The 19023-nt window shown below is 41.3% G+C and overlaps 1 protein-coding gene across 2 annotated transcripts in view; it reads left to right on the plus strand.

The window, feature by feature from the left end:
• The first annotated feature begins 547 nt into the window (after window positions 1-547).
• Window positions 548-19023, plus strand: part of angpt4 (angiopoietin 4) — a 74573-nt gene continuing 56097 nt past the window's right edge. For both annotated transcript variants that reach the window (XR_005639022.1, XM_039798428.1), the window contains exon 1: window positions 548-1807. Coding sequence is in view for 1 of the 2 variants with exons in the window: in XM_039798428.1 (XP_039654362.1) it covers window positions 1406-1807 (402 nt within the window). In the remaining variant the exon portion in view is untranslated. The remainder of the gene's footprint in view (window positions 1808-19023) is intronic.

Raw genomic sequence — 19023 nt, forward strand, 5'->3', positions numbered from 1 at the left:
CACACACACACGTAGAGCTTGTGTTTCATAAGTCTGGGACCAAGCCATCAGTCTGGAACTAATCTTTGTATGTATTCCCATGTAGAGTGAAGAGCAGCAGGACAGACGAGATGGTACATCCTGCGACAAGGAGGGATTCCAAACCAAATGCACGTGGACTAGCCGGTTTGCCTTGGCCCCCTGATCTCCCATGATGCCCCAGAGCATGGCTGTGTTTTCAGAGGACAGAGTTAAATCTCCAGCCTCCAGTTGCTGACTCAGTATGGATGACCATACAAGGCATTGGGATTTACTTCACAACTGGAATATCAGTTTGGAGAGAAGATTACAGCTGCTACTAAACCATGTTTAGATCTCTCTTCTTCTACTCACTTCTTTCTGTCTTTCCTCTGTATGTCAACGCTTCAGTTTCTTTTTCTGTCCTCTTTTTCTCAGTGTTGTCAGTGATGTCTGTCTTTTATTTTTGCCTCTCGTCTTTTTTTCACTTTAATCTTCCCCTTTTTCTTTTTTTTTTTTTTTAATCTGGCTACTTCTCATTCCTTCTTCCCTTCCTCCCTCTTTTCTTTTCCTCTCAGCCTACAAATAGAGAGGGTACTCTAATAGACCTCCCTCAGGTCGCCTGTCCCTCCACTCCTCCCCCTCCTCCTCCTCCCCCCTCGTCTTCCCTCCCTCGCTCATTCCTCCTTTTCTCAGCCAGCACCAGATAAGAAGGGGGCAGAAGTATTTCTCTTCGGCCACTTCTGAAACTGGAGCCACCAGAGGAGGATGTTTTCACCTCCATCTTTTTCATTCTCGCAGTCAGTTTGGACATTCACTGTTCCCTATCCTTAACCCACAACCTCTTTTTTTCATCTCTTTCTACTCACTTAAACTTACTCTCCATCCATATTTTTTTTATCCCTGCACTTGGCACATTAAGGACAGGAGGGAATTTCAAGAAAACCATAAAGGACTTGCCCATGCTCAAGCCAGTAGACCCATCCTGAAACATCTTCATCAACAAGAAAAACCGGACAACAGAGAACAAAATTAAGACCCAAGGACGAAAAAAAAAGGGGGGGGGGGAGAAAAAAAGAGATTGACCAACACATCTGATGTACATCTTCACCGCAAGTGGGGAGAGGGAACGGGAAACCACAGGACAGGTGTTGCTTTCTGTTTCTACCTTTCAAAAAAAGTGTGAGCCATAAGCAAAGTTATCTCCTGAAATTTAACGGAACGAGCTTAAGTTGCAGAATCCAACCTGATGGATTGACCGGTAGGTGCAGAGACTTGTGCATGACTCGTTCTGCATCCTGCACACAGATGTGTTCGTAAAGTGAATTGGGGTCAGAGCGTGAACGAGCTTCTCTTTGACCCTCTTCGCACTGAGAGGAGACACTTCATTACAGTCAAAGAGAGCGTCATGAAACGTTTAGATCTCAGCGGGGGGTTGTTGCTGCTGCTTCTGCTGCTCTGGACCACGTCGGCCGTCGCCGATGCAGCCGGTGTTGCGACCCCAGAACGAGGAGGAGCTGGAAGAAGAAGAGGAAGCGGTGGCGGTGGTGCTGGTGGAGGAGGAGGTGCGGAGAGGAGAAGGAAGTTTCACCGCATCCAACATGGCCAGTGCAGCTACACCTTCATCCTGCCGGAGCTGGACGCATGCCAGGGCGGAGGATCGCCGCCACGGGCTGAACAATATGGTGTCTCGCGCGGCGGGGCAAGCATCGTGCAGAGAGACTCGCCGCCCATCGACGGCGAATGGTCGGCTCAGAAACTGCAGCACCTGGAGAGCACAATGGAGAACAACACGCAGTGGTTGCAGAAGGTAAGAGGCCATCTGCTCTTTTGCACACATCAATATATTATATGTAGAAAAAGACAGTTGCATAAAAAAAAGTTGTTTTCATCTTCACAGAGGACAGATGAAAACGTTCATGAATGTTTTGGTCATTTTCACTAAGAACCTTGTTAAAGCTCAGCTCATTATAGAAGATCTTGTCGATCGATGCATGATTATATAGGTTAATATCGAACTATCACACCCCGATTAGGGGCTGATCATACACTAGAGAATGGCTGTGTGTGTTTTGTAGTATTGATATGACATACAGTACATGTTGATGGATACTCTGTTCCGGACCGTTTAACCCCTCGATAGACCTGGAGAAACTAAACAATAAGAAACTATGTGTGACTCAGGGGTCATTCCACAAAATCGGTGCCTTTTCAACTTTAAAAATTTTAAAAATAGTATTTTTCAATACCCATTAAATGAAGACATCCTAACATGACAGGAAATTGTGTTGGGCCATCTCAAGCTATACCATTTATTATTTATATGTATTATTGCTCTGGGATAGTAACAGGACTGATGGTAACTGATGGTAACAGGACTGATGATTTCATGCTAATATGCTAATTTCTAGCTAACAGGTCAAGGTCTGAAGGCACATGGTATGTAATCTGAAAGGTTATTACTTCTAGATATTTGGTAATATCAGGATTAATAAATCATTGTTTACATGTACACTTTAAAAAATGGTAACAGGACTGATGTTGTATGCCGACCTCTCTTTAACAACCCTGATAAAACATGAAAAATAGGACATTTAAAAAGAGAGAAACTTAACTTTAACAATCACTTCAACCACTTCATCTAAATGATTTCACATCCTTGAAATTATGACACTTCTGGTTTGTACCATCATTTTATGGGGGGGGGGTTGGTGATAGTAACAGGACTGATATGAAATTAGGAGAAAATTATAAAGTGACTTCTATTTCTAGGATAACATATCTATTTATGTCAAAACATTGCTTAACAATGAGATTACAATTGAGACAATATAAAACTGTTAAAATTGTGGGGACAGGCCCAAATCCTTATAGTATATGCTATTAGCATATAATATGTGATTTTAATTATTTTAAATTATATTTTATTGGCCTTTACATGGTCTTATATTGATGCATATGATCTGTAGTAACATTACGTTTTTTTTTTTAATTACACATTTATTTGTTGTTAAAGCAACTTTAGAACTGATTATTTTGTAAGGGACGCATAAGGCACTGATTTTTCAACGGAAATGTCATTTTCAGCAGCTGTGTACGCAGTGTGTGTGTGTGTGTGTGTGTGTGTTGTTATTTTAGATTGTAACAAGCTCGATTTGCTTGCTTGGAGATCTACAGGACAGAGATCAAAGTTTCAAGTTATTGCTCTGGATGAGTGGCAGCTGGTTTCAATCAGGAAAAAAAGCAGTGAGCGCTTACCCTCCTGTTGTCCTCTTTTCCTAACAAACTATAATTCCTCCGTCTGTGGTTTCATTAGAGCTGTGACTGCGCGGTGTGTAATGAGAGCCAATGTAAAACCGTGTTCCTCGTTACTTGCATCTATCCTGCAAAAGTGCTGCAGAAAATTCTTGTTCTAGTTAACTGATGTCTGATGAAGGTCTGAGTGACTGAGTTTGCAACTGATAATGAGATGGATTGTGCACCCTGTCTCTCTCTCTCTCTGTTGTTAGATCTTGGACTTTGTTCCTGCCTACCAGCTACCTTTTTCAAAATGATATGTTTCTACAGTATTTTTCTGTTTTCAACCAATTCGTTACGCTTAGTTCCCTCTGTACTGTCACATCATTGTGTGTCACATGAAATCACCCATTGCTTCTTTTGGCCTGCCGGTGATGAGCTTCACTGGGAGAGAGTAACATATGAGAGGTTCATGGTAATCACCCAGAACTCCAGACCAATGTGCAAGAGCCCAGACCAATCAGTAGTAGTCGCTGGTGCAACAACACTGGTGGCCTCCCACGCACAAACACCAGTAGTGTCTATTTAATATGCACAGCCAAGCCAGTAGTAGCACTACCAAGAATAACAGCCTTTAGGGGCTGTTCATTATTTATTTCAGCGGGTGAAAGTTTTGGGACCTTTAGTGAAAATAGACATGACCCTCCCCTCGCCAGTAATAAATTTTCTATGACCCACCGAAACAATTTGGAAAAAAGGTATGACCTGGTTTGCGCTTGGCAAAGATATACAGATTACCATTATTTTTTACAGCAATGACATATGTGATTAAACCTCTGCATTCTCATCTGACGCATCCCACTCCTCTGTTATGGTGTGGTGGTTATTTCAGTAGATTTACTCACTAACGTTGTGGAAACACAATAAGCATGGAAACTAAATGCACACTTCCTGCATTACTGCATTACTTCAAATACTAAGTTACTCCTCTAGTAAACTAGTATTCACATGAAATAAAACAATAAAATATTGAGACCATTCAGCAAGGCACTCTGGGTAACATTCAACACACACTGTTTGCTATGGACTCGTCACTAGGCTTCCTCTACTTCGCAGCTTAAACAAAGTGGAATAAACGTAAGTCCAAATCTACACAAAACCTGCAATCAGTTAGTAAGCTGACATCAAATGTGGCATTTAGGAAACCCTTATTGCAACCTTGGCACGGTAAGATGTCCAGACTAGCAACATTCATTTTCGTTTTTTACGTATTGCTGCTCCCATCGTCAGCCAGGAAATATGTTTTTTAATAAAGCAGTACCGTATTTTCCGTATAGTCGCACTTTTTTTCCTAATTTGGCTGGTCCTGCCACTTATAGTCAGGTGCGACTTATATATCAAAATATATATAATTTAACATGTTTTTAAATGTTAATTCATACTGAAAACATTACCGTCTGCAGCCGCGAGAGGGCTTTCTAGGCTTGTGACAACTAGAATGCTGCTCCTAAAGACAACTGAGAAAGAAAAGAGATAAACTGCAGGTAGTAAAATATGCAGCCGAAAACGGTAATCGAGCAGCAGAAAGAAAGTTTGATATGAGGGAGAAACTTGTGAGGGACTGGCGAAAAGGTGACACTTATTGCAATGAAGAAAACAAAGAAAGCTAATTGGCTAATCGCGGGCTGAAAGCAAGATGGCCAGAGCTGGAGGAAGGAGTCGGGAGGGGCTTGTCAACGGTGCAGTTACGTCTCCACGCCTTTTAATACGTCCATGCTCCACGCCCTGGTAGCTGGTTGTTCTGTGTGCTATTATATAGTTCAATAACTGTGTTACGTTAACATACCGGACACCTACCGTATTCAGCCTGTTGTTCTGTGTGCTATTGTGTAGTTGACAGATGAGAAAAAAAAAATTCTAAATAAATGCGACTTATAGTCCGGTGCGACTTATATATGTTTTTTTCCTCTTCATGACGCATTTTTGACTGATGCGACTTATACTCCGGAGCGACTTATAGTCCAGAAAATACGGTATATGAAATCAGATGTATTACCTACCACCATTTAGTAGTTTTGTGTTATTTAGCTAAGATATTTATAAAATCTCTGGTCATTTTTTAAACAATGCAATTATCCGTGTCAGCCACCAGGGGAGCAGTGCTCCCCCTGCCCCACAGCAAACTCATGGGTCAAACCCATCTGGTAGCGGGGGCCGAGTGAGAGCTACATGGATAAATATGCACCAAACAAGCCACTTTGAAATTTAGCTGTTTGTATGAATACAAAAGTTGGGTAACTTTTTACATTTTGAACATTTTCTGGTTTCTTTACTCCTCTATGACAATTAACTTGAATATCTTTGAGTTGAGGACAAAGCTAAACATTCAAGGATGTATCTTGGGCTTTGGGAAACACCACAGACAGTATATCAGAATTCAATTTGATTCAATTCAATTTTATTTATAGTATCAAATCATAACACGAGTTATCTCGAGACACTTTACAGATAGAGTAGGTCTAGACCACACTCTATAATTTACAAAGCCCCAACAATTACAGTAATTCCCTCAAGAGCAAGCAGTGCGACAGTGGCGAGGAAAAACTCCCTCTTGGGAAGAAACCTCGGACAGACCCATGCTTTTGGTAGGCGGTGTCTGACGGTGCCGGTTGGGGATGAAGAATGGACCAACAGATCCTGTTGCTCTGGACGGAGACCAGTGAAGGATATTAGAAGCACTTTTCCGGTGAACGCTAGCGTTGCTGCGCAGCCTCCAACTGAGAGAGACAACGTAAATGTGACGTAAGCAACCTGTCTGAAAGTTGTAAGTCTTCTGGCAGCTGTGCCAAGAGAAATCTCAATCATTCCCAATCTTGCAGACACGGAGAGCGTAGGTATATGTAAGGAGATAACATGGGCACAGGCTAATTATTGCTAACTAAAATGCTAGTTAACATTAATAATTTAACCTAAACAGCTCATGTAAGTCGAAACTGCCTGCGAGCTTCTCTTGTACTATACGGTAATTCCTCTACTATGTGACACAATCGTTAGCCTATTTTTACAAAAACGTCTGCTACGGAGCCATAACGTGAGGTACAAGGTAATGGATCCTTTTATACATTGTTGTGTTTCTTTAGAAATAAACAATGGACAAATAGTCTTTAAACGCTTCAGATGTAAAGTTATTCGCTGTCAAAGTGACGTCAAAATGAATGGCAGTCAATGGAATGCTAACGGGAGGTGATCGTTTTGTAGCATCAAAATTGCGCCATAGGAGGTTCGAGTTCTGAAGCGAAGCTTACCAAAAAGAATACTTGGAATTGATTGTGGTGGTAAATATTCATAAAAAAGGACACGTTGGTGAACGGGCAACACAGATTTTGATAATGAACAACTAAACACGTTACACACTGGACCTTTAAAGGTCCATTCATACGTGCAGGAACCACATTTCTTTAATTAATGCAAGGCAAAAGAAGCAGTACACTGTCAGACAAGGTTCCTTTTGGTTGTTGTAAGCAAAGATAAATGTTCAATGAGGGTTAATACAGTAGCCTCTACGCACTATACAGGGACCACACAGCGTCTTCCTGGGTATTACAGTTGTTGCAGTTCCTCCCTCAGCTCCTGATAGTTAAAACATTCAGTGATGTGTAGATTGAAGTGGTTTGGGTGCAGCAGGTGATGTTGGTCCATGAAATCGGATTAGTGAAAGAAAACATTTTTGAAAGGAATGTGCGTGTGCAGGGAGTCTCCATTCATCATCATTAGAATCATTTAAACGTCTCCGCCGCGGCATGAATAATGCTCCTGTTTTCAGAAGTCCGAGTCGGTATGAATCATCATTCTTACAGAAGGAATGCTGAGATAACAGCCAATTTATTTAGCATTCGAAATGTTTGACTCCATCTCAGCCTTCAGAATGCTGACGTGTACCGTAGGTGGCGTTTGGAAAAAGAAAAAAGTGCAACTTGAAGCACGTGGTATCCTGAAAATTAGTAAGCAAATGTTGTATTGAGTCCCCTTTTGTACAAAACATTGCAGTGTGGAACCAGAGGAACTAAACTAGGGAAATAAATATCCCTTTTGCACATTCTTGTTTGTGTTTCCAGCACATCTGAAGTGTGCTGTTTTTTTTTTTTTTTAATTTAACTATATTTTATTAAATAACAAGAAATGTAAGACCCTCATCCTAATATCGGTATCAGAGTACCCTCTTGTTTTATGATAGAGGAAGTACACAAGTTATAGTTGCTGTTGTATCTTTGTTCAATTAATCAGGAGCGGCCAGCGCTGCAAATGATCCTGAACCTTTTAGAAAATACTTCCAAGGAGCAGGGACTTTTTTTTAGCACCTGGAACTTTAGTACAGGAACTACTCAAGTTCATGGTTCCTCCAGGTCCTCACAAGGTTCTCTGAGAAAGTTCCTGCTGTAGAAACACCATATTAGTTTTCACTATTTTCTGAAATCTTATAGACCATACGACTAATCGCTTGAGGTTCATCAAAAATCAAAAAAATCATTACTTGCAGCACTTTTTTTTTTTTAAAGATATATAAAATAAACAAAATTGCAAAAACAAATAAAGAAAAATGGCTGTTTGGGTTTGAAAGGCAGTGGATTAGATACATTCCAGTGTAAGATTATTTCTGCTGCCTACCAGAGTGGATTTTTTTCCCCTGAAGGAGGGATTGACTGACTTCACTAGAAAGGTTTTAATCTCCAGAGAGTTTCAATTCAGAGTGGTTGGGATTAAACCACTGAGATTTCACGGGTGTTTTTAACAAGCCAGTATGTGTGTGACTGTATGTGTGTGTGTGTGTGTGTTTGTGTGTTTACCACCCACACTGTTGATCCCCAGAGGAGACATGGGTCAAGTCCAGAGCTGAGCCCGGCAGCAGCCCCGACAGGAGACAGAGAGGCGACCTCTCACCTTCAGGCTTCGGGAATCTAATCGCTCTCTGACTCAATCACGTTTGTTACCGTCCCCTCATCGCAGCTTTAATTCAATTCAGATAAAAGATAACTACGGCTCCTCTCAGTTTCTCTGTCCATCCCTTTTCTCTTTCGTCTTTCTTCTTCCTACTCTCTGCTCCAAGTTACAGCACCACAGCATCAGAGAGTTTAGGTATTTTTAAGGTTGAATTAAATAAAATGTCCTGTTCTAGTATGATGTGTCTCTATCCAGATTAAATTAGGAAAATTGTGTTATTTGGTTCATGTCCTATGAGTGTCCTTTATGTTGCTGTTAATGAGAGCTATTCAAACTTTTGTCTTTTTGCATTTAACAAGATAAAAGTCTCCTACTATTCTTCTAGTCAACTACTGCTAACTATTAATGTAGCCTGAAAACAGGATTGCAATGCAAACAATACAAACAGGCCAGGAGAACTGTCGTTCATTACACAGAAGAGCATGAAGAATCAGTTCATCTAATTAGCTTTTTATTAAGCTTTTAAATGCATTATGTTTGTGATGAGCTGCAACTGATATTTATACATATTATTGATGATTCTGCTGATTATTTTCACAAATAACCTAAATCTCAGAAAATGATGATAAGTGGTTTGTTTTGTCCAACCAACAGCCCAAACCCCCCCCCCCCAAAAAAAATAAGCAGTTTACTATGATGTTAGACAAGGATAGACAAGTAAATCCTCCAATTGAGTAACTGGAACAAGAGGATTCGGATTCATTTTCTGTATATTATTGTAGATTTATTCATTAATCAACTTATTGTCTCTGCTCTAGATAGTTACAAACCAAAGCTTTGTGCATACACTAATGTAAAATGCATTTTCTGAACATACCTTTTTTTCCCTTTGTGGACTGCACAACCAAAGTTTTGATATGATATAAGAGAAGCAGAATTGCACAAAGCAAAGTTTTTCCTAGAGAACCACAGCTGTCTCGTGTCTACAGTCTGGCTGCAGTGAAGTATACCATCGCCCCCCTCCCCCGCCAAAACTGAGACGCAGTGCATTCCCTCCATTTGTTCAAATTCTTCTCAATATTTGCGTTTCTCATGCTGTCACCGGTGGCAAATGTTCTCTCTCAGAGCCCAGGAAGTCACAAATCAGATCTTAAAACCAGAACCTTTTAACTTTGGTCAAACTGCGGCACAGATGACGGAGCGGCTAACTCGGCGTTTGTAATGTTGTTTCACCTCGTTGTTTTTGGAGTGCACTGACAATGTGAAGCGAACAGCTGTGATCTGACAAACCTGAACACCATTCAGAAGGTACAATTTTTTTTTAGCCATGCTCGTTTTTTTTAGCATGCCGATAATTATGCTCACCAGGACTGCGTTAACATTCTGATATTAAACACCATCTTAGTTTAGTATGTTAGCATGCTAATAGTTGCAAATAAGGACTAAACACAAAGCACTACTGAGGCGGGTGTTAATGTAATAAGTTGTGCAGGTATTTGGTCATAAACCAAAGTTTTGGACCTGATGATTAAACTCAAGGAATTACCAAAGTTATTACAATTGATCCTGAGGGGAACATGACTGTGTGAACCAAATTTCATGGCAATCCATGCGATAGTTGTTGAGCTATTCTTAATTGAATCCACAAATGTCAACTTCATGGTGGCACTAGAGGATCCCTAAAGTCACTAGGATCCATCCTGTAGGGAACATGAATGTCTAATAAAAGTAATGAAAAGATAATTTGCTTACTGGCATTACTGCCCAGGAGTTCTGTGAAAAGAAGTCTGAAAAAAGCACCCACTGCAAACTTATGCTCATTTTCAGGTTCATAATTGTATTTAGAGGTTATATCATAATAGGTTTAGACGTTTTAATTTTCAAAAGCATTATATTTTTGTCGTACTGTACATTGCTGGAGCTCCTCTTTTCACCCTGTGTGTTGAGCTCTCTCTATGAGCTACAGAGTGAGGCATCTCACTTCTGATCCATCTTTGTTGGGAGTCGCACACAGTAGCTGGGTAAGGACTACTAGCCAGTCAGAAGCAGAGGATGAGGGCGTGCCATGCTAGCAGCTAGGCGAGCATTATAATGTGTGTTACAAAGTGATGCACGTTCGTCCCGGAAGTAAAGGCTGGACTACAATAGAGCTGTTTGGAGCAGTTTGTGAACAGTGTTTTCTGTTGGAGATGGTAAGTCCCTTTGGGGTGGACTTTGAGCTTTTTCATTTTGTAAACCTATAACATGCACAAAAAAGATATATAGCACAATAAAGGAAAGGTGAAAAGCCCAAAAAGCATAATAGGAGCACTTTAAACAACTCCCACTTTCAATATTATTTAAATCGGACATAAGTACGTTGAGTTTTAAGCTGGAATCTGTTATAAAAGTTCATGACATCTTTTTAGCTATACTATAAATAAAAATCATACCCATAAGTACAATAATACACAATCCGTTTCTGCACCAGCCCAGTTCAAAGTGTAAAGTTTCCGTCGTTCTTTGATTTCAGTGGGGCCTCTGCAGCGGTTTGGTGCTTTTTGAGAGAGTCGGTCCGTAAACAGCAGTAAGTGAGGTAGTTAACAGGGGGCTTGTTTAGTTTTCTGCCAAATGACTGACTTCAAATGGACCTGAGACTGAGAGAGACAGGAAAGCCACTGTGGTCAGATCACAGCCCGGCTTTCAACTGCTGCTGCTGCGATACGACGCTTTGATGTGCTCAGAGGTTATTTGGATGATAACCTGCAGAGAGACAAAGAGAGAGAAAGACTGCAGCAACATAGAAAATCTGATGGGAGAAGAAGGAGAATGTCAAAGAGAAAGAGGCGACACGGGAGGTATATTTGAATTCAAGATATTCTGTCAGTAGCTTGAGGTTTGTCCTGGAGTGGAAAATAACATGGAGAAATAAACTCACAGTTTGATGTGAAATGTCCGTTGAGCTGCGGTTTATGGTATTTATTATATTGAGGAAATATCGTCATGCATTTAAAGGTTTCACATGTGCCTCATTATGCGTTTCAAACATGTTCATGATTACAATTTAACTACAGTGGGCGTAATGCTTTACAGGCTTACAGCAGAGTAACACCACTCACCTCTCAGCGGACTGAAACGTATATAGAGTAGCCTTGTTTGCGGACTTTTTTTATGCCTTGCGATTACATGTTGTTTTGCAGAAACTTTTGTAGGAGACTGATTAGCGTCGTGGTCCTGTTTCTGCAGTGGAACCAATCCCTACTCCTCTCATGGAGTAAGTAAACAACTCTGTGCTTATCTTTCTGTGGGAATGAAAACGTGTTGAACAGCCCGTCACCCGAGTGGGCCGTCCTCTGACTACAAGGTTGGCTGCTCGATCCCTGTCCGCATGTCGAAGTGTCCTTGAGTAAGAACCTCCAACCCCAAGTTGCGCCTTAGGCCGGCTGCACACTGCCTGCGTGGCGTGAGCGTGGCGTTTCTGCATGGTGTTTTCTATGTCTTTTCACACCAGAAACGTGTCTAACGCGGCGCTGCTGCTGCTAGCCTTGTCTGTACACATGTATGTTTCCCATTGATAAATATATACTGATTGGATTACAGCAAAGACAACGTCGGCAGTTTTGACGGCAAAATAGGCTACAGAATATTTCGTTCTGTATTGACAGGTGCAATATTTGAAAATCGATAATTATTATTTATTTTTTAAATTACATTTATATCTGCATTTATGTCAAAACCTAGACACTTTCAAACATCAACATCGTCATTTATTAATATGTATTCGTGTCAAAATGACATATAAACATCTTTTTGTATTCTGTTTTGCCTGGAAACGCTTCCAACACGCTTGCATGTCGCGTGAAAAATCATTGGCTCTATTTCTAGCATGCACACATTTTCGGCGCGGCTCGAGGCAGGCAGTGTGTAAGCTCTAACCTGTTAACATGGGAGCCGAAATAAAAAAAACGGACACGCCACACAGCTGTCACGCTCATGCCACGCAGGCATACATGGCAGCTCCGCCATCACCTACATATGTGTGTGTGAATAAAAGGCAAATGGTAAAGCGCTTTGTCCGGTAAAGTAGAAAGGCGCTGTATAAATGCACTCCATTTACCAAAACGGAGCTAAAATGGAGTGGAGAAATTGACTTTTATTTATGCAGTGGAAAAAAACGTGTTAGCTTTAAAACTGCAACAGACAAACCTGCAAATTCCTAGATTTAATGCACACGGTTGAGTGCATTTAAGTGCAAATCCTACACACGGTTACAGTTGCTCTGCCCAAAAGTGACAACAAAATCTCAAACATTCAGCTCTCTGGTACTCATGCTGTCCTACATCACAAGTAGAATAATAACAGACTTGTCTGAGAGTATGAGCAGATTGATGTCGGTCTGGAAAAAACACCTGGTGCACGCTCCATCATCCCTCACAGCCACACATCAAACAGCTCGGAGCAGACCCCACTGACAGCACTAATAACAGCCTAATGGCAGCCATTATCTGCCCGTCAGCCTCCTCCAGTCCAAACACAACTGCCGACAATTCAGCTCTCATTAAGCTGCAACTGGCTTTCAAATACATCGTTAAAAGTGCATACACACCAGGAAAACTGAATTTCAGATTGAATGAGGAGGACAATTGAACATTTTTTTTTATCCAAATCAGTGGAGTGGAACTTGTGGCATTATGAGCTCACAGACAGTGATCCACAATGTGATCCAATAAATCCTGCCTCCCTTCCCTTTGCATCTCTTCCTAATTTTTTTCTGCTGTGGCGTTTTAAAGAAGGCAGGTTTGATTTGAGGTGCCCATCCAACACGTTCTCACGGCAGTTCGTAAAAATGGTCACGTTATTTTGAATCTATTGATTCGTGTACACGGGCACGTTCATCTTGCCATCACGAAATGGGAAGCATCAAGAGCGGGAAAGGAAACGTCACATGCGGGAGACGGCCGCGGTCTCCGGGGTGAAAGTCCTGTTATTTTTTGACCCATCTACCACCCCAACCAACCTCCCTGCGCCGATTTTCGGCTTTTCATACTGCTTGCTACCGTAGTCGTGCTGTGATCACGAAAGATGCTTCCCATTGAAATACATTAGTTTAAAATTTGTGCTCACCACCACGAAAAAACCCCGACTTAAACGTGTTTTTGTGCACAAATCAATATATTCAATAACTTGACCATTTCACAAACTGCCGTGAGACTGGGCTGGTCCATCCCGTCCTGGAGCAAGACACTGCAGACTTATCTACTTAGGACACATTCCCTTAAAATCACTTGTCCCTGTTTCTTAAGTACTTCTTAAATCTCCTGTGATGTTCACAACATTCATTCTCCGTGAAGTCTGAGTTAACTGTTTATGGGGTTTCGTCTCTGGACTTCTCTCTGAGTTTATTCCCCTGTTGGGAAATCTTGGGAATGATAATTAAAGATTGGAGGCAGTGATGGGAACAGTTACGGTTTGGTTTTACCGCAGCAGGCAGCTTTATTGTGTTTCACGGGAGTGTGTTTGAGTATTTCAAAAAAGGTTTGACTGCTATGTGCTGGCTGGTGGTTTATGATCTGATAATGTAAAGGTCAGATTCTCGAGTGCTTATGTTATACACTGCAGCTTGTAACATTAACCAAAGACGTAACAAATCTCATATCCAAACATGTGATATGACTATTTTTGAGGTTTCATTTTATGAGATGAAAACAAGTTTAAAAAGGACATTGAATTGCGCAACCTAATTACACAAGCTCCACAATATGACGAGGAAGCCATAAAAGTAGAAATTGAAAACATAAAAAAGGAGAAGTAATGCAGGAAATGGGCTCACAAAGGGAAGTGTCTGTGGTCATGAGTGTGTTTGTCTGCGGGTGCCCTCTATTTCTGAGTCAACGTGACTAAGACGGACATCATTCTGATAAAACCTACACATTCGCCTGCAGACTGAAGGAGACGTCCATACATGGACATGTGGCTAGCACTGAATTAATCACGGCAGCGTTTAGATGATGACTTCTAAATCATTTGGCCAAAAATTGGTCAGAATCCGAGTTTCAATCAGGAAGGTTTAGCAAATATATTCACATACAGCCCCTTAAAATGAAAGTGGTGTATCTCACGGGGTTATCCTCCAATTAAACAACATACTGTAATGTTTCTAAGTGAGCCTCCAGAAAAGCGTCAGTGCTTCTATTCATTTATTCTCCCGGTCTCTGAAGTCTACTTCAGGAATGAACACCACTTGATAGATTTATTCCCTCATTTGGTGTTTGAGGCTAATTTTAAAGGCTCATTTATATGCTCCCTTTAGATACGAATAGATGCGTCCATTTCAAACACCGTAACTGTCACTGCCCACATACTTCCATGCGTTCTTTACGTTGGCGTGGATGTTAAGCAATACATCCTTATTCTGCTGATTCAGTAACAGAATGACACAGCTTGTGTGTAAATAAAGTAACCAGAAGGAACGGGGGAAGAAAATCAGACATGAGTATCCAGTTTTGTACAGTAAATGGTCCCTGAATAAACAGACCATGCTCTCTATATATACTGTCTTTCTGGCTGCCACTAGTCATGTTTCCATATAATTGTCAAGCGAATGTTAAAGGTGCTGTAGGTAGGATTGGGAAGATCCAGGATTTAACCAAAAAATGTGAACATCGACAAATTCTCAGTCCCTCCCCCCTTTCCGCTAAAGCCCAAAACGGTCTCCTAAGCCCCTCCCCCCACAAGGGAGAATGAATGCGTATACATGAGCAGTGATTGACACGCAGGTAGACACCCCCCCTGGCCCTGATTGGTGCATCTGAACAGGGAGAAGTGGATTTTTGCAAATCGCACTGTAGGTGTTTTTTGTTGTTGTTTTTTAAGATTATTTCTTTGGGGCTTTTCCCTTTATTTTGAAAGTGGATAGATATGAAAGGGGGAGAGAGATGGGGGATGACCGCCCCCAGATTTTTTTTTTATTACCTGCTCATGTAGTTCTACTGGAACATAGGGTCAGTTTCAGCAAATATGACAGAAAGTTAGTTTTATAAGTCTCACCTTTATTAAAATGTCTTGTATGTATACGTGGTGTGCAGGGCCATACGATTCAAGCTGTTGAACCAATTCGTCAATTTACCCGACGTGGCTGAGGCACGGGCAGTAGCGCACCGCAGCTCCACTACGCACCTTGTGCCACAAGTGTACGGCACACCGGATGGGACCCATATCCCGATCCTCCCCGCCATCCGATGGATACCGGGACTATAGTCATATGAGTTACATGTTGGCTACGTCACAACTTATTCGGCAAAGCTGTTTCCATCTCCCATTTTGCGCATTAACTCTTTTTTCAAAAAAGGCAAAAACCACCTTCACGCCATTTCCTAATGCAATACTTCAAAATGTGCAGAAAAATGGAAACAGGACTACTGTGTGCATCTCTTGTCTTGTAATCAGGCAGCTGCTCTCATTTTCAGGCCTGGTTACTGAATGATTGAACTGCCCTGTAAAGAGGAAAAGGATAAAAAAGAGAAACCCACCAGTTTACGGGAGTTTCTTTTTAGTGGGAGCCAGGTCGGCGTTCTGTATCACTGCAGCTGATTACTGGACTGTTATCAACGCTGTGGATCTGAGTGGCTGCTGGAGACTCACTTCAAACAAGCTGACGGAAAGGAAGAGAGAGAGAGAGAGAGAGAGAGAGAGAGAGAAAAAGAGAACTAAAGAAAGTCAATTCAGCTGATGTTGCAGTTATGTGTCATGCACTGTAGCCATTCAGCTACCGCCTCCTTTTAAAATATGATACGTTTAGCGGCTGCCCTGTTCACAGCAGTATGTTGCTTAGCTTTCGTGCCTTGACTTTACTTAAGGTCGCGTTACCAAACAATTTCACATCGCATCTTTCGACGCGGAACACCGAAATGTTACAAAAGCAAGCTGTCATCAAAATGCTGCTGCCATGTAACTCTAAAATAGGTTCTCTTTTTGAGTTCCTCTGGGATATTGTGGTTTCAGCCTTTTGATTTCGCTTTAAAATCATCATATGTTGAATTGGACAGAAAAAGACAATTTATGGACATTATAAAAAAAACTACTCTCCCACGTTTTAAGTGGATTAAGTGGATCCCCATGTTACATGGCTTTTTTGACGATCGTTTTCCAAACTTTTTCATATTTCTGTTTAGCTTTTCTTCTAGCTTCTTTGCACGCAAGAACAGGATGATGATGATGATGATGATGATGATGAAGATGATGATGATGACAGAGGAGCTTGAAGACTCCCTGCAGAAAGCGTTGAGCTGTTGAAATTGAAGTATTTAGTTGGATTCAAAAAAATCCAAATCCATTCCAGTACGATGTTATCATCGTTCCCAGAAGTCTGCGGGTCATTGGGACTAATGAATTTTTTGGAGGGATTGTTTTCGGGAAATCAGAAAGCGTCAAAAATTCAAGAGGTTTGAATAAAACGGTTTTGATTAGATAAAAAATTACAGTATGCGAGGGAAAGAAAGACACAGTAAGTGAAATGAAAACGTTTTAAAAAAAAAACAGAAAAGAGGGAGAATTTGACAAAGAGACAGAGGAGGATGAGAGAACAGAGAGGAAGTCATAGTTCAACACTTCCAGACACGTCGCCTGTTAACTCATAAATCACTACAGTGAAGCCAAACTATCAAGGCGGAGAGGAACAAAGAGGGCGAAGGAGATAAAGTTAACTTAGATAAATGGAGGGGAGGAGGGGGAGGTGAGGGAGGTGAGAGGAAATATAAGACAGAAACAAAGTAGAGAGAGGGAGGAAAGATACACACAGAGAGAGAACTGGATTCAAACTCTATTTATATTGCTAACTGTGTATAGTTTAGATTTATGAGTAGAACAATACAAAAAACGTTCATATTCGTTTATATATGTTTTCAGCCTAATGATCAGTGATCTTCTGCCCTCACCGTGTGCAGGTACACAGCTCTGCAGCCAGCTGAACACACTGCAATAAAGGCTGAAGACAGAAGTTGGCTTTTGAGGTTCTTGCTGGAAGCAATTGTGAAACTGTGACAGCAAACTAATTCAGTGGACTCAGAGTGTCTGAGCCTCACTCTCCATCACCATGCAGTTGAGTTTGTTGAGCAGAGAAATTTCACAAATTGTGGTTTGAGTTTGACTTCCTGCCAGCAAACGCTCAGTTCAACTCTTTGAACAATTAACAGTGTGTGTGTGTTTGTGTGTGTGTGTGCGCATACACACTGCAGTTGAACACAGTGAGTTGAACAAATCCATAGCATAACTTCTCTGCAGCTGCTTTTCATCTCACAAATGTTTCCTAAATCGATGAGACCTTTTAATAGCTGTAAACCCAGTTACTGAGAAACATTACACACGCACGCACGCACGCACACACGCACGCACACACACACACACACACACACACACACTTTTTGTCTAACCGGATGGGTTGCGGTTTGAGAGACCATGTTCAGATGCATACCGTTTGTAAAAACAAAGTAAAACCCATTTACATCTCTCTCTCTAATAGAACACACTGTGAGTGGACACCGGCTTGTACACAAAACATACACAGACGGTCCTCTACTGAGCTATTTCTGTACTATTCATTGGACACATGATGAGAAACACACACGGCGTCCCTCTCTAATCAGCTGTTTTGATTCCCATTGGATGTCCATATTTTCTGGGTTCATTTGTCAATTAGCTTTTCCCAGCGAAACGCTGCTGTCAGCAGAACAGCTGGAACAGAAACAAACCAACAGTCAGCAACTTTCCCATTGCTGCCCTTGAGAGCTGCCTCTGCCCTCTGTGTGTGTACAAAAGGGGATATTTGCATGCATAAAAAACATGTGCGCGTGTGTGTGAGTGTGTGTGTGTGTGTGTGTGTGTGTGTGTGTGTGCGTGTGTGTGTGTGTGTTGCCTGAAAAGGAAAGGACTGTATGTTTGTGGGTAAAATATCAGATGTATTCGCTGTTAATCGAGCATGTAATTTATTAGTTGTGTGTGTGTTTGTGTGTAAGTGGGTGGGTGGGTGTGTTTATTACAGTAGTAAAATAAATAGAGACGAGCAGAGTGGTTTAATTAAACAACAATTATAAGATGAATATGCAGGAACTGTAATCCCATGATTAATGAGAGGTGACAAAATGATTTTTGCTTTGTTTGCATAGTTCTTAAAAAAATATTGAAATAAGGTGGGCCCGGATGTTAACAACGGGCAATTGTCTGCATTTTTTATGACTCAACCAGAAATCCTGTAATATGAAACAAACTGAAATTATTCTTGTTATGTCAGTTTAGGAAAAGGTTCAGCTAACAGTGTTAAAGGAACAGATACATCTGTCACCATTTCATACTCGTCGTGTGCATCGCATCGGTTCTGTGCATTTTACCAATACCAGTGTTTTCTTCATAGTGGGAATGCAGTTTTAGTTTGCTGTTAAGAATTCAGTGCAATTCATGAAGAACAACTAAAAGCACAACAATAACATATCCTCCATAAAACCTCTCTTAAGCCTCTTTCCCATTGGACAAAATCCCACTAACATCTGGCTTTTGTCTTTAGTGGGAAAGGCTGCAATTGGAATTCATTCCCGGGACAAATGACTCGGCAGTAGTTAACAGGTATTTAACGGCTCCAGCTCTAATCTGCAGTGATGGAAGCAGGACCCCCGTTGTGGCGGCCATGGGTGTAGGGGTGGGACTGATCAGTGCTTGTCTTACACATGGGTAACCAGTGTACCCATGTACCCAACATTTGCCGAATATTCAGATCCAGCTCCTTTTGCGTTGCGATGCTATAAACGTGCGTTTGTTGTCTCCATGCAGGCAGCGCTAAAACATCGTTCCATATTATTCAGCACAGAGTTTGAAAGAGACATT

This window comes from Perca fluviatilis, chromosome 4 (assembly GCF_010015445.1).
Source record: "Perca fluviatilis chromosome 4, GENO_Pfluv_1.0, whole genome shotgun sequence".
Taxonomy (NCBI): domain Eukaryota; kingdom Metazoa; phylum Chordata; class Actinopteri; order Perciformes; family Percidae; genus Perca; species Perca fluviatilis.